The 21,789-nt window shown below is 36.8% G+C and overlaps 1 protein-coding gene across 7 annotated transcripts in view; it reads left to right on the forward strand.

Annotated features, from left to right (window-relative positions):
• TMEM117 (transmembrane protein 117) overlaps positions 1-21,789 on the forward strand; it is a 198,509-nt gene that overhangs the window by 118,565 nt on the left and 58,155 nt on the right. For all 7 annotated transcript variants that reach the window (XM_008632769.2, XM_017733148.1, XM_017733151.1 and 4 more), the window contains one exon: positions 5,207-5,304. In XM_008632769.2, the coding sequence (XP_008630991.1) occupies positions 5,207-5,304 (98 nt within the window). The remainder of the gene's footprint in view (positions 1-5,206; positions 5,305-21,789) is intronic.

Here is a 21,789-nt window from a genome sequence, read left to right on the forward strand (position 1 = left end):
TGCTGAAGGGCAGCAGAGCCTTCATGTGTATCAGCCACTCCCCTGAGTTTTGCATCATCTGCAAACTTGCTGAGGGTACATTCTATCCCTTTGTCCACACTGATGATAAAAAAGTTAAGACTGGTCCCGGTATTGATCCCTGGGGAACACCACTGACTACAGGCCTCCAACTGGATTCTATTCTGCTGATCACGACCCTCTGAGATCTGCCATTCAGCCAGGTCTTGATCCCCCTCACTGTCCGACCATCTAACCCACAATTCCTGAGCTTACCTGAGATTATTATGGGAAACAGAGTCAAAAGCCTTGCTGGAGTTGAGATAGACAACATCAGCTGCTCTCACCTCATTGACCCATCCTGTCATGCCGTCATAGAAGGCTATCAGATTTGTCACCATCCACAGAAGACAATTTTCTCCCAGCAATCCAGATGAAAAAGCAAAAAAATATTTTCGATATAGGTTGCTTTTATACATCAGGTGGACAGCTCCACAGTTTTCACATATCACGAAGAAGAAGAGAAAAGTGATGGAGAGGAACTTTTAATGACTGAGTACTAAATGTTTCCCTAGTTTGGTATATGATCACTGTGATGTAGTATAGTACTTAAAGACTGAGATATGATAAAGAATTAATGTGCAGTTAGTGGGACACCTATATATAGCTCCTACCTAAAAGCACATAACAGCAAAGCAAGGGGAGTGTATCCCCTCAGCGGTATGCATTAGCTCTCATTGACTTCACACTCTGACTTCAGAAAACATAATTACTTTAACCTGATTTAGCCCCAGTTTTTTTCTAGAAAAAACTCACATACTTTTCAGAAACACGTAAGCAATGTTCAGTCTTGTTCAGTCTTTGCAAAACTATTGATGGATTCTTTGATGAGGAATGCAATGTTCATGGTCTTGCCATGGGAAACTGCCCTCTGACCTGTCCTGACACTATGCCTTCCTTACAGTTTCTGGAAGCTTTTAGAATTTATGATATCCACTCTTATCAATGAAATGACCCAGTTGTAGGACTGAAAATAATGCTTTTTGTTTAGAGCTTGGGGTGAGTGGAGATGTGCAAGTTATAAACTATTTAAAGGCTGAGTATCAAGTGAAATTAATTTAGTGCTATTTACTAAGAGGTTTATGATTTAAAATAAGATATTTAAAATTGTAAAATTATAAAAATTGAAAAAAAACCCTTCTAATATTTGAGTTGTGTATTCAGCAGTGGTAGATAGATATATTTTGGCAAATGCAGTTGTTCAGGGTACTCCATTTTCCAGCAATAACACCATGGTGTCATGTCCCCCTGGCTGAGTAGCTGCACACAAACAGCTTCTTTACTGATATTTTATGTTGGAGTTCGACTGTCCATTAGACTTTTGCATACTCATCGCTTTATCAAAATAATCATTAAAAAAATGTCATATTTCACCATTTGGTTTGTGTTTTCAGGCTTTTCTTGTGGGTCTTAGATTCTTTTGCTTCTGTTGAATTCTAGAGGGCTACTCTTACCCTGTTTTGATGATTTATCCAAGTATGAATAAAGCAATGAAAAGCCACTGTTTAGGGCTTGTCTCCACTTCATGAATACTGAAGCATAGAATATATCGTGTCCTAAAGCCCAGAGTCCATTTCTCTAGCAAGAAACAGTTTCTACAGCTGCTTATATGAAGAAGTGCTACAATTAAACCAACTGATGTACTTTTCTATTTCTACATTTCTAAAATGCAATTTGTCAGATGAAAACAGCTTGCCCACCAGCCTGAGCTGCATCAGTTTTCTGTGGGTCATCTCTTTGTGCTCTGAAGATGATAGCATAGTTCCTGCTAGTGAAGTATTCGGTTGATATTTTGTGGGCATGACCAAAGTATTTGGTCATTTTCTCCTATTTTTTCTTTTAAGGGAAGTTTCACTTGCAGTTATAACAGAAGAGATACTTGCCTTACCTGAAACTCCCAGTGCAGTGGTTGCCTCTGCTGGGAAGGACCCTGTGAGGTACAAGGCAGCATCATTTGATATGAGGATCTAAGGAGAGATGTAAAGTATGTGCAGAGTATCCTGAACAATAAGCTCAAAGAGTAACTGAATGGAAGGAATAAATGATCCTTGAGGTATCTTACTGCTCCACTTGGTACATCTCAGGTATCTTAGGTGTCTTACTCTTTTATTGGGGTTTTTTTTTAAAGTTTTTTATGATTTTGTTTTCTGTACTTCTTGTCTCAGTAAGTTACTTGTTCTGAATGACTTTGAATCCCAGATTCTTTCTTCTATGTGATACGGCATCATTTTTCAAATTATTGAATTATATATTGTATAGTAGTATATATCATAGGCCAGGGTGGATGGGGCTCTGAACAAGTCTAATGCAAAGTGTCCCTGCCCCTGGCAGGGTGGGGTTGGAACTAGAGGGTCTGTGATGTCTCTTCCCACCCAAGCCTTTCTATGATTTGACGATTGTATCAAATGTTAAAAACATCAAAAGGAACAATTTTACTTTTCTGCAACAGAAAAATGTTAGTCATACATTTTGCTATTAATTTAATGATAGTAATAGATGTTTTTAAATCACGATGGGTTAGCTTCATAATTAATATAACGTGATTAATATGAATAGTTGATAAAGTCATATTTATATGGCAAAATGAAGGTTAACATGCCATATATATGTGATATACTAATTATTAATAGAAACAGGTTTTTTTGTGGCATTTGTGTAACTTATAAACTCAGGCAATGTGTGTGATACAGCTTTGCTTTTGAAATTTAGTACAGGGTAACTGTTTCCCTCATGAGACACTAAATAAAATGAAAGTGTATACACGGACTGTATGTACGGGCCATTCCTTTCTGAACTGAAGCAGTGTAATTATTGATTAAAGTATATTGCACCTACTAGTTCAAGAAACAAATACATTACTTAATTACATTGTAAGTGGCTTTCCTTATTTTATCTTGATTATGTAAGTTGCATGCAGGCATTTACTAAAGTGATCAATTATTTTTTATTCCCACACATCAGCAATGTTTTCAAACATAGTCCAGTAAAGCAGAGATAAATGTATGCTGTCAAGCAATTGGATTTGGAAATATGAACAGAGAAAGAAAAACACACTCACACATTTCTTTACACTAAGTTCTGCAAATCAAATTAAAATTTATATTTTTTTCTGTTTCTGAAAACAATGGATGTTTCATATATATCTAAAACTTGTCTGCTGTATGACAGTGTTGGGTGCTTTTCTCCTGTGAGCTGTTTTCCACAGTGACTGTCCTTGACCAAACCAGAAAATGAATTTGATTTCTCTAATGCAAAAGGTAATTGGATTTCTCTTTATGGAATGCATCCCTTTAATGACCGTTTCTGCTTCAGCCAATTTAGCTGCAACCAACCTGACATTGATCTGGTGATATGACTTTAAATAAATGCCAAAGTTGGGAGATGAAAGACCAACTATTTGATACCAGAAAGAACATTTCCTGCCTCATCTTGCCATTTTCCTCAGAAAACATCTCCATCACAAATGTCATTCTTATGAAACATGCTCCTCTAATAATTGGTCATAGAGCTGCAAATTGCATCCTTCTCCCAAATATAATAATAATGTCCCAGAAAGCATCTGGAGAAACTATTTTGAAACTTGAAAAAAAATCTTGAAACATCTGTTCTTCTTTGCAAATATTCATTACTAAGTAGACTCTTCATAAGAGGAAAAAAAGTGTTACTAAAGTAGTGAATTAAATCTTTACAGGGGTCTTGTTCAGCATTAAATATTTATAGAAATATTTATTTAGATAATAGGGATGTTAAAAAATATTATAGCTTGCTGATCTGAGAAAAGATTTACCTACATAATATAGTTATTAAAGGTAGTATTTTGGGATATTATCTGTTCTTTGTTGAGGTTAGGTTTGATGGAATAATAAAATCCTAGAATGCGCATTTCTATTTATTTAACATAGTCATTATCCTTTGGACCCAGCCCAGGCTAATATACTGAGCACTTTTAATGCCAAATGGACTTGAAGCCAACATTCAGAAGCTGAATCAATTTTTAATTTATTCATGTGCCACGTGTTCTTTTTGATAAACACTGTTAATGCCATTGATTGAAAATCGTAGCTTACACTCTGGATGGTAAACTAGATTTTAAAACATCTGTGTAGAAAGTAAAAGCAAGAAATTTTGCCTTCAGATTGAAGTTATTTCCTTCTGAAACCCTAACACTTATTTTCATTTTGATCAAAACATAGTAATTTCCCACTCTGTACTGATAACAGTGAGAGATAGAATTTGTTTTACTTATCTGCGTTTTGAAGCAGGTGGTCACCCCCATGTCCTTTATCTGTTTACTTATTTCTTTAATCTTTACAAATGGGTAGTTTTTCCACTCTCGATTGTTTGCACAATGGAATTTATGAGTTTATTGTGATGTAAATTTAGGTGCTTTTTAGTACAGTTAATTTGAAGTAAATGGATATGAAAGCAGAGCTTCCCAAAGAAGCACATGCCTGAGGGGTATTCACCTCCCTCACCAAGCTGAAAGTAATTTTTAATACTTTCATGTACCACCCAGAAGTACTGCATACATATGAATCTCTGGACAGAAAAACAGATGGTCTCTTTAGATAGGAATTATGAAAATGAGAATAAATATTTCATACTTTTAAAATTTTTTTGCAAGTTTTAAGGTTTTTTTCTGTTGCCAGTCCCAAGTGTGCTTTTTATACTGCTAGCAGGAACTGAGAGGAGATTATAAATGTTATATAGCGCTTAATTCACAGGCTTCCACTCCCTAGCTGCAGTTCTGATTTCAAGAGTGGAAATTCTGCTGATGCTGCTCTCAGGGAGGTGGTTTCCCTCTCCCAGATTGGGCCAGAAAGCTTCACAGTCACAGGGGATGTAACTTGTGTCCTATAGGTTGCTGTAACTTTTAGACTGGTTCCTCTTATCTTCTTATCTTTGGACCTCTACAGGTTTCATTGTTTCTTAAGGAGCTGCATGCACTTCTGGAGGCAGAATATGTAGGCCAATATAGGTTATTTTGACTGTAAATAACACAATTATTATTATTATTCTACTGTTTATTATAATTACCAGAACTGATGCAAGTGTCCCATACATAAAATAAAACCGTTCCTAAAGTCCTTGCTAGTACTGTCTTATGTGACACCCATGTAACTGTCTACTGTTTCTTCTTTCCCTGTAGGTCACAGATATGATGCTTCAGGACAAACCCTACCCAGACTGGGGAAAGTCTGCCAGAGCTTTCTGGAAGAAAGGAAACATTAGGATCATTTTATTCTGGTAGGAAAATAGTAAAATCAAATTACTGTAAATAAACCTTTTATAGAAAATTGCAAAAAAAAATCTTCTTTGACTGTCAGTGGCAGAAAGAGATAATGTTGAAGAAAAAGAGGTAAAACTCTTCTAACAAAATATTAAACAATGCAAAAACGGCACATAAGTAAGGAATTCCTAATCAAAATAATTGGTGTAGAAATATAATTATTAAATTGATTTATATGTTTTCTTTTATTCTATTTTGACACTTTGTAATTGAGTTGCAAAATTCTTGCTATATATGATAATATTTGGGTGTCCCACTGTCATTCCTTGTAATAAAATAGATATGTGAATTTCCTTTTGTGAAATTAATTATAGTAATTCCTTGAATTACCACATGAATAGGATTTAAAATGTCAAGTCAGTCTCAGATGATTAAGAAAAATATTAATAAATCAATGCAAATAGTTGTGAGGGTTAAGAGTTTATTTCACCTCAAATGTAGCCTCTTCCAGATAAATTCCAGACAAGTGTAGTGATTGAAACAGAACACAAATTATGACAGGAAAAATGGAAGATGGAAAATGTATATTCTAAGAAGCAGTCTGAATACCTTATGGCTGAAGATTTAAGAAATAGCAAAGATTTTTTTCAATCAAAATATCTATCACATATCAGAACCAGAAAAAACTCATGAAAATATCATTAGACCTGCTGTTTTTAAAAGAATAGATTTCAAAAGAACTCTTACAGAGAAGTTAAAAGATTTATTTGTATGGAGTCTCTACAGAAAATGCAATGAAGTATCTCGTACTTTTAAGGAATAAAAATGAGCTATTCTGTTGAGGCAATAAAGGAAATAATAAGAGAAATTTGAAGAGAAAGCAGAATCAGATGGCTGATTGGCTACACACGAAGTTGATAAGGAGCTGAAGGGGTTGAGCTGATGCAAGTTTTATTAGCACTTAATTGCCTATTGAAAAATTGAATATTAAAATTTGGATATTGTTTTGCTTTTTCTGCCTTTTTTTTTTTTTTCCCAGAAAACTAGAATTATCCTACTGGCCTAAGTCTATCCTAAGTCTGAGTTCAATTTTAGCTAAATCGATTGAATATATTACATAATTGTATATTATATATCATTATATATCAATATAGCATCAATAATGAAATTATGAGCAAAACTCTAGATTAATTTCTGCTAAAGGAAACTGGGGAATATTTGCTGAAGGAAAACCTTCTCGGATCTGTTAGAACTCTTTGCACATGTCATCAAAATAATGGACGAGGAAGAAATGCTTGATCTAATTTATTTGGACTTTCCCAAGGGTTTGACAAAGTTCTTTGCTGAATGCAATTAAGAAAACTAGTAAGACTAAGTGTGCTAACGTTTAGAAATCATCTCAGCAATGTGCAGTGAAAGTTATGAATAAAATAATAATTTTCTGCTACGTTGATAAGGCCAGGGAGTTCCATTATTTAATGTTCGAAGTAGTCTTCATTATTTATATACATCATAAATATTAGTGATGTGACAGAATTTAAAGATTAAGTTAATAATTTGAAAAATGCATGAAAGAGGTATCTTAGAAAACTAGGTGAAAAAAATAATGTGACTGAATTCTTGAGTTATGGATGGGGGTGGGGGGGTTCGAACAGCTCCTTGTCATCATTGCAGGATGTGCAGAGGAAGATTGTGTCTCAGTGTGCAGGGGTGGGCAAAAAGGTAAAGTAGATGTATTGAAAAAATTCACAGACAGGTGCCAAATGGGCTACCAATGATTACAGTGTCATCTGAGCAAAAAGCTCAGTCTAAAACATCATTGATTTTTTTCACCCTTGTCTGAAGAATAGCTTTGTCTGAAAGACTGAAAAGAAAAAAACTTAACTGCATTAAAAGACTGAAAAAATGGGAAAAAAAAGATTAAAAGCAAGGTGACATGATAGTTTTCAAATTTATATGCTAGACAGGGAGACCTATAAAACAGTATTAAAATTACTTAAATATTGTTGCAAACGATTTTTTGACTTCTTCTACTCTGAAATGTTACAAATCAGTATTTTATTTCAAATAATATTCACACTAACAAATCCTACCAAAAGTTTAATATGGAGATAAATAAAAACAATATGGGTTTTCATGAATGAGTCTCATACTAAAAGGTATGCTCAAAACCTAAAGGATGACATAAATGGTTTTATTTTTGGCTTTAAGCAGTGAAATAAAATAGCCCTGGATGACAGTCTATATTCTGTAGACATTATTTATATAGTGCAAGTTAGACATCAGTAAAAGTAGATTTTTTTTCTCCACTAGGTTGGAAAAATAAAGGAGCGATAATGTTATGTAACATGGGGTATTTGCATTTACTTTATTGTTGCTTAAGCAATGTGATGTGTATAGCCTCATTTCTGAAATGTCCTAAATGAAACATCCTCAACAATATGTCCTTCACAGATACCAGTGGGTCAAAACCCATTTATTCAGGACATTTTCTAGTAGCACACCTGTTTAGAGCTAGTGTAGTACTGTTTAGAGCTAGTGTAGTACTGTGCACTGTGTTTTAATTATTCCTGGTATAGATATGTGATACACAGTCTAAAGTGGTTGATGAAATGAAAACCTTAGATACAAACTAGACTTGTTTTTCTGCTAATGTCTCTTTTATTTTCGGGTTTACTTTGCAAAATTAGAAAACTTCTATAAATGTACCAAAGATAGAGGGATTGTAAAGAGGGTGAAGGCACCATCCACTTATTTATGGTAGTTAATGATGTGGCTGCTCTGTTTCTCATGTGGAACTGTTTACAGCTCTCCAATGCAACTAATTCACAAAGGTTTTGATTTATCTTATCATGTCCTGTTTTAAATCATTCTCTGGAAACATTGTCAGCAATCGCTTGTTGGTTGCTCCTGAGGATTCTGGCTGACTTCTGAATGTCTTCACAATATAATTCTTCCACATAACTCATCTAGCTAAAGAATGATCAGTTGCTATTTGCCTTTGTGTAGCCCATCACTAAGGAGTACTTTGAAGTGCCTTCAACTTTTTTTGAAGTCAGAGGTTGTCTTTTTTTTCATAAAAAAGGTCTCCATTTTGGTAATTTCCAGCTCTGCTCATGGCTAATTCCACCATTCTGAGGCAGTTTTGCATAACACTTTTATTGCTAAGTGATACAATGCAAATACAAACACACTTTCCCATGGATTTAAGAAAGTGTGTTGTCAAGAGGACGTCTAGGAAGCAATGAAGTATCTTGAACCCTGATGGAATTACTAAGATGTGCAGACATGTTTGTGGGTTGCAAAAGAAAGATACACACAAGGAGTTAAATATCTGCACCACCTGCAGTCAGATGAGTCTCACAGACCACTGTCTCCAGTGCTTTGTCATTACCATCAGTATTGAAAAATTATAAGCATGACTTGAAACAGGCTGATTTATATTTTTTGGATATGTTGGTAACTTGGCTGATTTAGGAGAGACAAATTATATATGACATGAGAGGATTGGCATTTGGAAGAAGCAAAAAGAAAAGAAGTTTGTTGAATGAAGTCAAATAAAGACCTTGGACAAGACTGATGACAAGCCAATAGCTATAGCTAGTGGTAAGATGAATAAATAAGACAATATAGAACCATACTTAATTTTGGTGTTGGATATTAGAGGAATCAGAGGCAGAATTAGACTTTGAGAAGACTGCTTGTTTTGCAAATAATTTTTTTATTTTCCTGCAAACATTTAATAAGTCCAACCTGCACTAAAGGTCTCCCCTGCACATCTGCACAGGAGCAAGCTCTCCCCAGCATTATGCCCACGTGATGTTGTTAGAGGCAGCCCGCACCAATGCCACAGTATGTGCTCAGGCTGTATAGGCATTGCCTGTGTGAACATACAGCTCTCTGCCACCAAGGCCTGGGGTTACCTCTGCCTAAATTGTGCCTGAAATTACTGTCTCCTCCTTAGAGTCTTTTGCAGTGACCCGCCACGTCCTGTGGACAACCGAGCATAGTAGTTGGAATAAATTCATCAGGACATCTCTGCGCTGTGTGCACGCTTTGCTCAAGAGGCGAGACCTGAATATTCTCTTTTGACAAACTGCTCCAATATTAATTGTCCTCAAAATTTTCCTAACAGACAAAAATTATGTTAACAGCATGGAGGGTTTATAATGAGCAAGGCATAAAGAATTCTTCATGTGAACTTTCAGCTATAGGGAAAAACAGAGCACCGTCAAAAAGAAACCAGTTTACTGGAACAGAGGAAAAGAGCTGCTGAAGTCTGTGTAACCAGGGAACAGAAAATTGATATTCAAAGGTAGATTATCAAAATGGGGGATTGTAGCGATAACAGTGCATTGTGCAGCTGAATCTTGGTTGCAGACAGGGTGACAGAACAATTTATACAAGCGGAACATTTGAATATGCAAGTTGCAGGCTGGAATCCATTTCTGTGATGTCTCTGGCTAGACATTCATTGTATGTGTACACAATGATTTGTCTTTATCGGTGCAATAAAGACAATTGTGCTTTGACACAGGATTCTTGTCTGAAACAATGCAAAACAGATACCAACATGGAAAACAAATAAAGTAATACAGAAAACTGTAAATTTGTGATTCTCTATGTTTGCTGTTTGACTTCAAAAACTAAATATTCTTCTATTAGTATGTATTTCCATAAGCTCTCGTTAGCTTTCTTTAATAAAAAATAACACTACACATGCTCAGAAATATGTGTTAAGAATCACAGTAGTTTAACTTAGCAAATCAGCCTAGTATAGGTTTAGAAGCTTTTATTCAAAGTAATTGTGCAGAATTGCTAGAGAGTTCTAATTCATGTACATATATTTATGGTGGATTGTGTCAAACATGGCTTAGGTTAGTGTTTTTAATTGGACAATATTTTGTCCTGGAAGAAGAGAAAGCTTCCTCATGAGATAGCCACATCTCCCACAAAGAAATAGAACAGTTTCTAGAAGAGATTTTCTATTATGCACCTATTTGAACATTTGGTTTGATAATTTGTATTTCCATATTCAATGTTTTCATAATCAATATGATAAATTTATACTGGACAATTATGTTCTTTTCACATATATGAATTTAATTCATAAATTTGTTTCAAAAGACAGCTTCTCAAAATATTCATTCTTTTCATTATAGGCTGCACTGAGAAAAACTAACTGCATTAGAGCTTTGTCAACTTAAGTTGTGTACTAACTGAAACAAACCAAACCTTTCATTAAGTTTGAGTAAAAGTTTTTGTGATGCAGTCCCACAAATAAAACTGCATGAAGCAATGAAATTATTGTATCTATAATATATGTGCATTTAGATACACATACGGTATTCTCTCCCTGGTTTGGAGGTTTTTAAGTTTATCTATTAATTATTTAATATTTAAGTAATTTATCTTGAAATAAGGTACTGACTACTGAACAGAAACCTGGAGTCATTAAAAGGTGAGGCAGATTTCCTGGTAAATAGCATAAATAGTGTAAAAGAACATAAAAATATTTTCCAATATTATTGCTCAAAGTAAATCTTATACTGTAACTCAAGTGAATAACCTAAGCAGAACAATAAATGAGTTTCTTATTATTTCCTTTTTGTCTCAATACAAAATATTTACTAAGGTCCTCCATTGGTGATTTATACTGAGTGATCTGACTACTAATGTGATGTGGCATTGTTAAATATATTCGGTCAGGATAAAACTGTCCATGCATAGTAATTGTTACATTTAGTCTGCCCATCAAGAAGTATGATTATAATTTTTCAAGAGATGACTAAAATATTTTTGAGAGCATTTATTTAATTTCTGGGTATTTTTGGTAAGCTATGCTGTGAAATTACAATTTGTTAGCATGAAAAAATTTTGAAAATAATTCATCCTAATACAGAGTGCTGAACTTTCTTTTGTATAAATGAGAGTTGTTTAAGGTTTCTGCCTATTTTTAATTTTCATTATTTATTATTTTGAATATTTGAAAACATTGCATAAATACAAAAATACTGTATTAACAAAAATATTTGCACAAAAGTTTTTCTTCAAATCTATGTTTGATCCTGTACAAATGCTCCGGTTTGTGTCCTGAGGAAAACTTTTCCACTTGGATAACAAAGTGCTTTTACAGTGTCTAGTATGGAAAAGTAAAAGTGATGAAAATTCACCAGAATGGTTGAAGCTTGGCAACCACATGAGTCAGACACATTTTTGGACTTTGTTCTCAGATGCCCCCAGTCCTCAGTGCATGAAAACTATTGTGTCAGCAATTCAGGGTTCTCCCACCAATCTGCTCTCCTCAGCAGGCATGGCTTTCAGCTGGAAGTGTTACTCAGTCCCTAGCAGAACATGTCTGCCTTCTCCTTCTTCCCTTCCTCCCACCCAGCAACAGCCCAAAATGCTGCTGTGTTTGCAGAAGCAAGAGGGAAAGGGCAAGGATGATCTGGGGCCCTAGGTCAGCTGTGGGGAGGGTGGCTTCCAAGGTAGCATTTGCTGCTCTAACACTGTGGTCTGTCTCAATCTTCCCCTGGCTTTTCTGGGAGCATCTTAGGGACAGCAGTCACTCCACAGGCCTCCCATGTGGCCACATGGAGCATGTTATTCATAGACTACTAATGCACTGCATGAGGGGTAGATGCTTTGCATGACACGACTTATATATGAGCAGAGAAAAGGTGTGCATATGGGAGGGCATGCGGGTGGAAGTCTCCCATCTGTCTCAACTATCAAGGAAGAAATTTGTAGCTTTCTTGTGCCAGTCTATTTGGAAAGGCTGTGTCATGTGTTTTCCCACACCCTAGTCGTGAATAGTGAGACAAATCACTCTTCATGTCACTTTTCTTCTCAGAAGGCAAAGCATTTGAGGGAGATACAATTAAGTTTAGGGAGCTCTGAGCTCTGAGATTCAAAAATAGATAACCCAAAACCTAAGCAACAAACTGTAATTGTCAGATCACTTCAGCTTGATGATTAGGTTCTTTATTTGTCTCATTTGAGTTACATAAAGTGATCTCATCCTATTTTTTCCTGATGGAGACTCCTACAGATCAAACAAAAACACAGTTTGTTTCTTATTTGTATTTGCATGAATAAGAGAAGGGTTGGCAGAGGAGGAGAGTGAGTATAGTGTGGCAGCTTTCCTCTCACATGAAGTAGAACACATGTGCTCATCTACATCCACACGCACAACCACGCACTTGAGACAGTAACAGAGGAGAGGAAGGGAGCTCCTAACACCCCTGCACTAACACCGTTCCCCTGGTAAGTTCTAGTGTGGAAACATTTAATGTCCTGTGGTTGTAAAACAATATTCAAAGACCAATCTGGCTAAAAGATAGTTATATTGAAGAGAGAAAAGCATCATCCATTAGCTACAATGGGGTTTTGGACTGGGCCCATAGACATAAATTTCATCTTTAATTTGGATTTAAATTCTCTGAACCACTGTAGTACATATGTATTTCATACCATACCTTTTCAGTTCCTCAGCATGTTTAAGCTTTTTGAGTTATATTTGGTAGATACTTGCAATTCAGTAGTTGATAGCCTGTTAGAAAAATAGCCTGGTTTTATTCCTATGTAATTGCTAGATTCCTAAGTGTAGCCTTTGTAATTGGATGGATATGGCAACCCATCTTCACCTCTTTCTAACAGTACATTTTATTCCATCTCTGTTACTGAGAAAGAGGTATATCACGAATTACTAAAAATATTTCATCCAGTGTATAGCTTTAATAAAACTTCTTAAAGTGCAGTGTCTCCAGTGTTTCAGTAATAACAGTACTCCCAAATGACAATACTTTCACCAAATCACATTCAATGCAAAAAACTGAAAAGCTCTAATTCTTAGATGAAAATTTTCCCTAGGAAATTCCAAAAAGTTCTTTTCTCTGAATGAGCAGCTGCAGTTCTCAGTTCAACCACAGTTGGAGCAAGTCCTTTTTTGCACCTTCTCTCCACTTTCTGCAGAGATCTTGCTGAGCGGGAGACACCTCTTCCCCCACTCAGGCACTGGAAGATTTTCCAGAAGAGCAGAATCAGTGATGTGGTTGCTGCTATATCTTTGACCTCTTTCTGCTTGAGTGCTTTACCTTTCTTCCTTTGTTTGTCATTAGAATTTGTTTTTTATCTTTAGCATTTACAGCTAGCCTAGGCCTCATTCTTGGTCCACTCCAAAATCAGGATGAGTGTAGATGTCACGTAATATGCATTATGTGATCATACAGGCAGAAAAAAGTGCTCAAAGATAAATATATAACATATAAATATAAATAGATAGTCAGATAATTGAGACAGCTACCCCAAGATAGAAGTTCCAAGTATTGCAATTACATCAGCATGCACATTGTGGACTATTATTCATACAACAGAAGGAAACATTTCAGATTATCGATGTAGAAATTCAGTCTTGCATCCTTGCTTCAGTGTGCAAAGGCCTCGCAAAATCATAGCCCAAAGCATGGTCAGTTCTCATTTCTTTGGGAAAGCTGAAAAGATTCCATCTCACCAAAGACATGGTGCATAGAGAAGTTGCAGTGTCAGGCAGTGGTTTTGTGCAAGATGTGAACACTGAAAGCCCACAAGGTTCAATGGAGATCAAAAAATGAGTGTTTCAGCTGCTCATGCTCACAGCCAGAGTTCACAGACTTTGTCATGGCTGGATTCCAAAAATCAATTGAGTTTTCTAAAATAAATGTGATGATTAGTGTAATGAAATTATTTTCCTTCCTGGAATGCTGGAGTACTTTTTTTAAATTGTATTTCTCCCTAATGGCATGTTTAAATTTGTGCCTTAGAATTTGCTGATGTACTTAGCTTAACTTCTGACTCATCTTTCTCATAGAATTGTAGAATGGCATAGGTTGGAAGGGAATTTAAAGATCATCTCTTTCCAACCCCTCTGCCAACACATTTCACTAGACCAGGTTGCTCAAAGCCCCGTTCAAACTGGTCTTGAACACTTCCAGTGATGGGACATCCACAACTGCTCAGGACATCCTGCTCCAGTGCCTCACCACCCTTACAGGAAAGAATTTCTTCCCTGTATATAGTCTAAACCTACCCTCTTTCAGTTTAAAGCCATTCCTCCTTGTCCTATCACTACATGCCTTTGTGAAAAGTCCCTCTCCACCTCTCTCGTAGCTCCCTTTAGGTTCTGGAAGGCTGCAGTAAGTCTCCCTGTAGCCTTCTCTTCCCCATTTGGAACAACCCCACCTCTCTCAGCCTGTCCTCATAGGAGAGGTGCTCCAGCCCTCTGGTCATCTTTGTGTCCCTCCTCTGGACTCCCTCCAACAGGTCTATGTCCTTCTTTTGGGGCTCCCAGACTTGGTTGCAGCACTACAAGTGGGGTCTAATGAGAGTAGAGCAGAGGGCCAGAATCCCCTCTCTCGCCCTACTGGCCACACTGCTTTTTTTGAAGCCCAAGGCATGTTTGGTTTTCTGGGCTGCAAGTGCCCATTGCCAGGTCATGTTGAGCTTCTTGTCCACCAACATCTGCAAGTCTTTCTCCCCAGGGCTCCTCTGCCAAGGAGAGGATTTAATTTAATCCATTCTCTGCCCATCCTGTATTTGTGCTTGGGATTGCCCTGACCCAGGTGCAGGACCTTGCGCTTGGCCTTGTTGAACTTCATGAGATTTGCACTGGCCCACCCCTCAAGCCTGTGAAGCTCCCTCTGGATGTCATCCCTTCCCTCCAGCCTGTTGATTCTACCACACAGTTTGATGTTGGCAACCTTACTGAGGTGCACTCGATGCCAGTGTCCGTGTCACTGACACCGATGTGACACAGTGCCGGTCCCAGTACTGACCTGTGGGAACATAACTCATCACAAGTGACTGATCAGAACTCTTTGAGTGCCATCCAGCCAATTCCTTATTCACCCAGTTGTCCATCCATCAAATCCATGTCTCTCCAGTTTGGGAGCAAGGATGTCATGTGGTACAATGTTAAATGCTTTGTACAGTTCCAGGTAGATGATGGCAGTTGCTCTTTCCTCATCCACCAATGCTGTAACGCCATCATAGAAGACCACTGAAATTGTCAGGCACCAATCTCCCCTTAATGAAGAAAAATTAGTATTTCTCTGTTTTCTGTAAATACTGAGTATTTACACATGATCATGGCAAATGTTTGGCTTTTGGATCCATCTGAAGAAGCAATTTGAAACTGATTTGTGTCCCGTGAAGGTCAGCTTAGAAACTATGTTTTTAAGACCTGTGGTTTTCATGTGTAACTGGATGCACTAACACAGTGAAACTGTTCTACCAACATTTATGGGATTGTTTAACAGTGGAAACTGAAATCAGCCTCCCTGGGGACACTCTGGATGAGATCATTAGTCTTCTGCAGGTTTCAGGAGGATATGGCCATTGTCATCCATTGAGTGTCTGATTAAAAAGTTTTGTTCCTCTTGATTTCCTGATAGTTCCTCATGATGTGACTTCTGCTGTGTTTTGGGCATCAATTTTTAGAATACAATTAGTGAAACTCTCCACCATATCCACCTGTTTTCTGATGCAAACCGTCAAACAGCCACAGAGTAGTAATGGTTCCAGTGAAATCACATATTCCAATTCAAAGTGCTGCACATGACTAGAATGTGGCTGTACATTCTAACTTGTGATGCATTAAAAGAAAGAAAAATTAGCTTGGTATATCAAATTCAGTTATTTAGGCTTAAGAGAAGAATTATAGTACTCTGTCTTTTGCAAAGACTGGACTTAAAACTGGAGCAAGAAGTAATTATTTGAGTGCTGCCAGACTTCATCTTCTATCCCAGTCTGTCCCCACTCAGATTCTTATACCCCATGACCACTATCAGAATGAACCCCCTTCAATAAAAATGAAAACTTAATTAAAGCTATTTTTTGAGGATATGCTTTTAAAACAGTTATAAAGATGAATAAGCTTATTTAGTCCATGTATAAAACCTCAATTTAGATGCAAGGAGCCTTTTGTTTCTTACTTGCTTTTGTACTTTGAAAAAATCAGTATGGCTGTAAAATTAAATGCATCTGCTGACAGCTACCTTAATCAAGGCATTCAACTTCATAATAGCTTTTTGAGACTGGGTACCAAAATGAGAATATTGTGGCTATATTTTTGTTTCTGATAATTGCATGTTGTCTGTCTGTAATTGTGACTGTAGAAAAAGCAAGGCCTAAAACAAAGGGTAGATTAAACTTTCAATGAAATCACAACAAAAGGTTGTTAACAAAAGGCGCCCTGCAGGGATCTTGTTTTCGTAATGTATGTTTTGATACTTTAGTGTCTTTGCTAGATTTTTCTTCTTCTAATGCAAAAAAATCATGTTAGCAATTAAGCCCTTACAAAACCAGGTGCCAGTTAAATTTCAGACCATGCATATTTGAGCATGCTTTGTCTAGCAGGAAGTTATCCTGATGAACACAGTGATTTTGTGATACTGACTAATCAAAGAGCTTCAGTAAATAGTGTGTAAATAACAGTACTTTTAATACAGTACTAGACATTTTCCATCTTTTCAGATTTTTTATGTACTGAAATGATAGATCTATTCCTTCAGTCAAAACCACCTTTACTCCAGTTTACTGCTGTTTGCTTTGTATTACTGATTGTGTTGGCGCATTGGTGAGCACAGAGCTGTTTCTCATGCAGACAAAGAGTAAATCTTTCTGGATTTCAGTGGAAAGGGCATCAGCCCTTGTCTGTGATGGCTGAGAGGTAAAGCAAAGCCAGTGAAAACAGCTGGAAAACAACTTATTCAGCCTTGAGAAAGGTTCATATTTTTCAAAGCTTTGTTACTGCTTTTTGCTGTTAGCGTACCCTTGTTTGCTGCTTCCCCTTTTCTTTTTTACACATCCTATGAGATTCTGCCCGTTCTGCTATAGAAAAATCCGAATTCAATTTCATTTATTAAAGACTGTCTTAGAATTGAGAAGGAAAAAGGGCAAGGGCCAAGAAATTATCAAATTATTACATTAAAATGAAGGAGGTTTTCGTTTCAGTTTTGTGACTTGCTAAGACAGTTTTAATTTATTCAATTCTACGCTTAAAATAATAATGAAAAAGGAAGGTATTTCTTATTATAAAAATACTAGATACAGCTTCGTCCCAGTTCTGAACAAACCTCTTTGAGATTGTGCGCCTTTGGTAGCTCCAGTGGAAGCTCCTTTTTCATACATGGTACTTTTCATTTAGATGGGTTGGTTTGAATTTTTATTCAAAGCACCTCTTCTAGGGAGAGAGGCTGAGAGAGCTGGAGTTGTTCGGCCTGAAGATGAGAGAGTTCCAGGGAGACCTTGTAGCAGCCTTGCAATGACTAAAGGGGCTGACAAGAAAGATGGAGAGGGACTTTTTACAAAGACATGCCATGATAGAATAAAGGAGAATGGCTTTAAACTGAAAGAGGGTAGGTTTAAACCAGATGAGAGGAAGAAATTCTTTCCTGTGAGAGTGATCCTGGAAGTGTTCAAGGCCAGGTTGGACAGTGCTCTGAGAAACCTAGTGTAGTGAAAAGTGTTGGCAGGGGAGTTGGAAGAAGATGATCTTTAAATTCCCTTTCAACCCAAGTCATTCTGATTCTGTGATCTCTACTATAAACTGAAACAATAAATTTATAACTTTTAGAAAATTAATTTTCTATGGTTTTAAACACCCCTGACCATGGTTTGAAAACAAACTGCTTTTGTAAATGCCCTTACGTGGGACCTCCACTGTGCCAGCATTGCACAGCCCAGGAGAAGTGAACTCACTGCCCCAGGGAGGTTACTGTCCGGAATTTTAATTTTAAAAAGAAATATGGCACAGAAATGTACTAAATCCCTCGTCTATAAACATATATTTGCCACTCACAGAAGTGGTGTGCCAGTAAAAAAATCGACCTCAACACTTGGTCAGCTTCCAGTTATTTGCATACTTTGACCTGACCTCATCTATTGAAATATTCAAGGCCAATTGGCATAGCACAGGAAGCATAGGTCTTGGGAAGGAAATAGAGTGAGGCATGTTTTCAATGACAGTAAACAAGCTGGAAATATCTTATATGACTTTGAAATGATATACTGAGTTGAAAGAGCTGGAATTTAAGTGGGAAACAACCAGTTTTAAATGGTATAAATTTGATCTGGAGGGTCTGGTGGAAGACAGCACCGGCAATGTCATTTTTAATGTATTAGTTCTCAGGATGAAACTTCTCTCAAAGACAGGTCCAGATTTCTTGCCTAAGCTTCTCTCCAGTATTCTGTCACATGAAGCATAACATACCCACGTTTGTAAACATTATAAATAAAGTGTAATATAAGTGTTTCCCAAGAATTCTTTCAGTGTCTGATATAAGCTTGACCAAGCCACATGAGCATACCTCTATTAAAAGGTATTTTTTCTTTCAAATTGTGGTATAACTGATTTTAATGTCTTAAGTACTAAGGATTTAAGACTGTCTGTAGCTTTCAGGTTGATCATAGACTTATTTAGATTGGAAAAGACCTTTAAATCCAACTGTTCACCCAGCGCTACCACGTTCACCACTAAACCTTGTCCCTAAGTGCCACATCTACACATCTTTTAGATCCCTCCAAGCACTTCCCTGGGCAGCCGGTTCCGATGCTTGACAACCCTTTCAGTGAGAAAATTTATCCTAATAGCCAGTCTAAACCTCTCCTGGCACAACTTGAAGTTGTTTCCTCTTCTGTCACTTGTTGCTAGTCACAAGAGACTGACCCCACCTGTCCACAACCACCTGTCAGGCAGCTGTAGAGAGAAACAAGGTCTCCCCTGAGCCTCTTTTTCTCCAGGCTAAACAACCCCAGCTCCCTCAGCCATTCCATATACTTGTGATATGGACTTGTGCTCCAGACGCTTCACAGGCTTTGTTGCCCTTCTTCGAATACGCTCCAGCGCCTCAGGGTTAATCCAGAATCAAGGCAGTGCTTATGGAGATCTTAAGGACTGTTTCCTCAGGGTGGCTTACTCAAAATTTTAGCTGATGTACTGTAATTATACTTACCTTTAATAATTTGAACAGGAAAAGTTTTAGTTCATAGTAGAATAACTTGGAGTTTACAACATTATCTTAGTTTTAATTAAGATGTTTTTAAAATGTTCAACTTTTCCTCTTGTGTGCATCTGAACTGATAAAATTATCTGAACTCCTCAAGTTTTGTTCTTATTGAATGTAAAAAATTTACACTTTCTCCCAAAGCGAATTAATTTACAAGGTGCAAGCACAGACAAAAGCATCCGGTATGTGATAATTATATTTCAAAAATGATTGTTTTGTGTTTCAGAAAGGTGTGACTTAGAATTAAGCTCCTGTTTAAAGTGTTGCCTAACAAAGTTTTTCAACCTATTGTATGATTTCCAACTTTTCCTACCTGAAACATTTCTGTGAAACCACATACTGATGTTTTTAGTTAGGAGTACCATTTTCTTCTTGCGCCACAAGATCTTTCAGTGACTAAAATATATGTTGGCTGGTTTCAAAAAGCATGCACTCTCTTTTAATCTATACACAACCTCAATTAGTGTTCAGGTCAGTAAGTGGAAAGACATTTATAGAATCAATCATTTTGGGTTAAGGAGTACACATACTGCAAGTGTACTAATGGAATGGAAATAATGCCTGGAACATCTCCAGAACAGTCACAGTCTCAATGGAGCAATTAAATATGTATGAAGAATGTTTGCAGTGAAGTTCAAACACATCAGCCTGAGGCTTATTTTTTGGTTTAATTTATTCTCTGCCTTTCTGTGTACTGCTGCTTGATGATTCAAAAACACTTCTGCACACTGCCTCCTGCATCATCTATGTATCCACTGACTGACAGATACAGTGACAGTTGCTGTTTTTAATCACTATCTCAAGAACGAGGAGTGGACTCTGCAGTAGAAAAGTGCAGGGTTAGTACTCAGGTTAACAGTTTTTATTCATTAATGAATTTGACATGATTCACAGTATGGAAAATAGCCTTCAGATTGAATTCAGGGAGTGGTTGAATATTTAGCAGAACTTCGTAGTCTGAATCTGTTGGTGTTATTAGAGTATTTCATGATATGCCCTGTATCCCATATCTTCATATCACTGCTTTTATCCTTCATGAAACAGATGCTTGTCCTGTAGTTAGAGGCTACTTGTATTATATCATTGTGAATGCCAGCAGTCCTTAAAAAGTTAGTGTCTGTATTTCCTGATAATTGTTCTTCACAAAATGTGTAAAAGGACACGTGCTATTTTCAGCTTTCTGTGCTGTTTTCAGCCATAAATAAAACCAAAGTATCTGGGGCTTTGTAAAGCATGTTTGTTTCCTTTGATGGGTCTAGGTCCTATGATTTGTGGCTGATCAGAGAGCACTGGTGTATTAGCTGGTTCATCTGTTACCAATTCATGCGCTATGAGGAAGTGCGATTGTCATGTAACCAAGCTTAGAGCTATTGGCAAAGCAACTGAGCAAAGAGAGCCTTTTAAAAGGATTACTGGCAATGTAATTACTTGTGGAAGATGTACGGATATCTCCCAAATGAAAACACCAGCATCTTAATATGTTCTTTAAGCAATAACATTCGTGCAGTGAGAGCTTGTGTTCCAGTAATGGCATACTCTGCTGGTGGATAATGGCACAGCGAAGCAAAAGCATTTGTGTGAAGTAAACACTGAACTAATGCCAGATATGTTTCTTTATATAATTTCAAGGCTGCTATTGAAGGAAAATTTACTTTCTAGTGACACTAGCATTATTTTATTAAATGCAATGGGGTTTTGAGGCCTCAGAGCTTCCAGTAGATTTTCTTTAGGTCTGGAGGAAAATCTTTTTCTATCTATAGTAGATCTATAACTGCTAATAATATCAATAATTTTAATGAAAGAAATACGCTGTTAACATGACCCCTGTTACCAGAGATGTCAGTAGTATATCATGTAATTTAATTTTATAAGGAAGCAGAATTAATTTAGGGCCTTCAGTTCAGGCATAGAGTAAGCAATCTTGGTGAAGTTGCAAAATTAAGAAAATCTTTGTGCTTCTGAAGAGTTGTTGTCAATGGCTTTTGATACTGACTTTAACCATCAAGATGATTGGCTTTTCTTAGTGAAAAGGTACATTCTCATAAGTGTGTTTAAATAAGCACCTGACCTTCATCTTTTGCAAATCAATGATAAAAGCCCAGTAGTTGTCAGTGAAATTTTAATCCTGTTTTAGATACTGACAGATCTTTTTTTTTACAGTTAGGTGTAGGGGATGTTTTCCTTGAAGTGATTAATAAACTCCATGGCATCCATAAAAATAGATTACTGAAGCATACGATGACAGCTGTCCCACTTGATTTGTTTAGTCTTAAACTCTTTTCTCACCTTTGACAGTACTTCCCTCTTACAACTTCTATATTTCTTTCTTCACAGTGCTGGTTCATATCTTCTCGTTATTCAATAAGCAAAATTCTGATGCTTGGTGCATGTTTTTTTTGTTTCCACCTTATCAGACTCCTTTTTACATTCATTTAATGAGTTTTGCTATTGGTTCGT

This window comes from Corvus brachyrhynchos, unplaced genomic scaffold (genome assembly GCF_000691975.1).
Source record: "Corvus brachyrhynchos isolate BGI_N302 unplaced genomic scaffold, ASM69197v1 scaffold32, whole genome shotgun sequence".
Taxonomy (NCBI): domain Eukaryota; kingdom Metazoa; phylum Chordata; class Aves; order Passeriformes; family Corvidae; genus Corvus; species Corvus brachyrhynchos.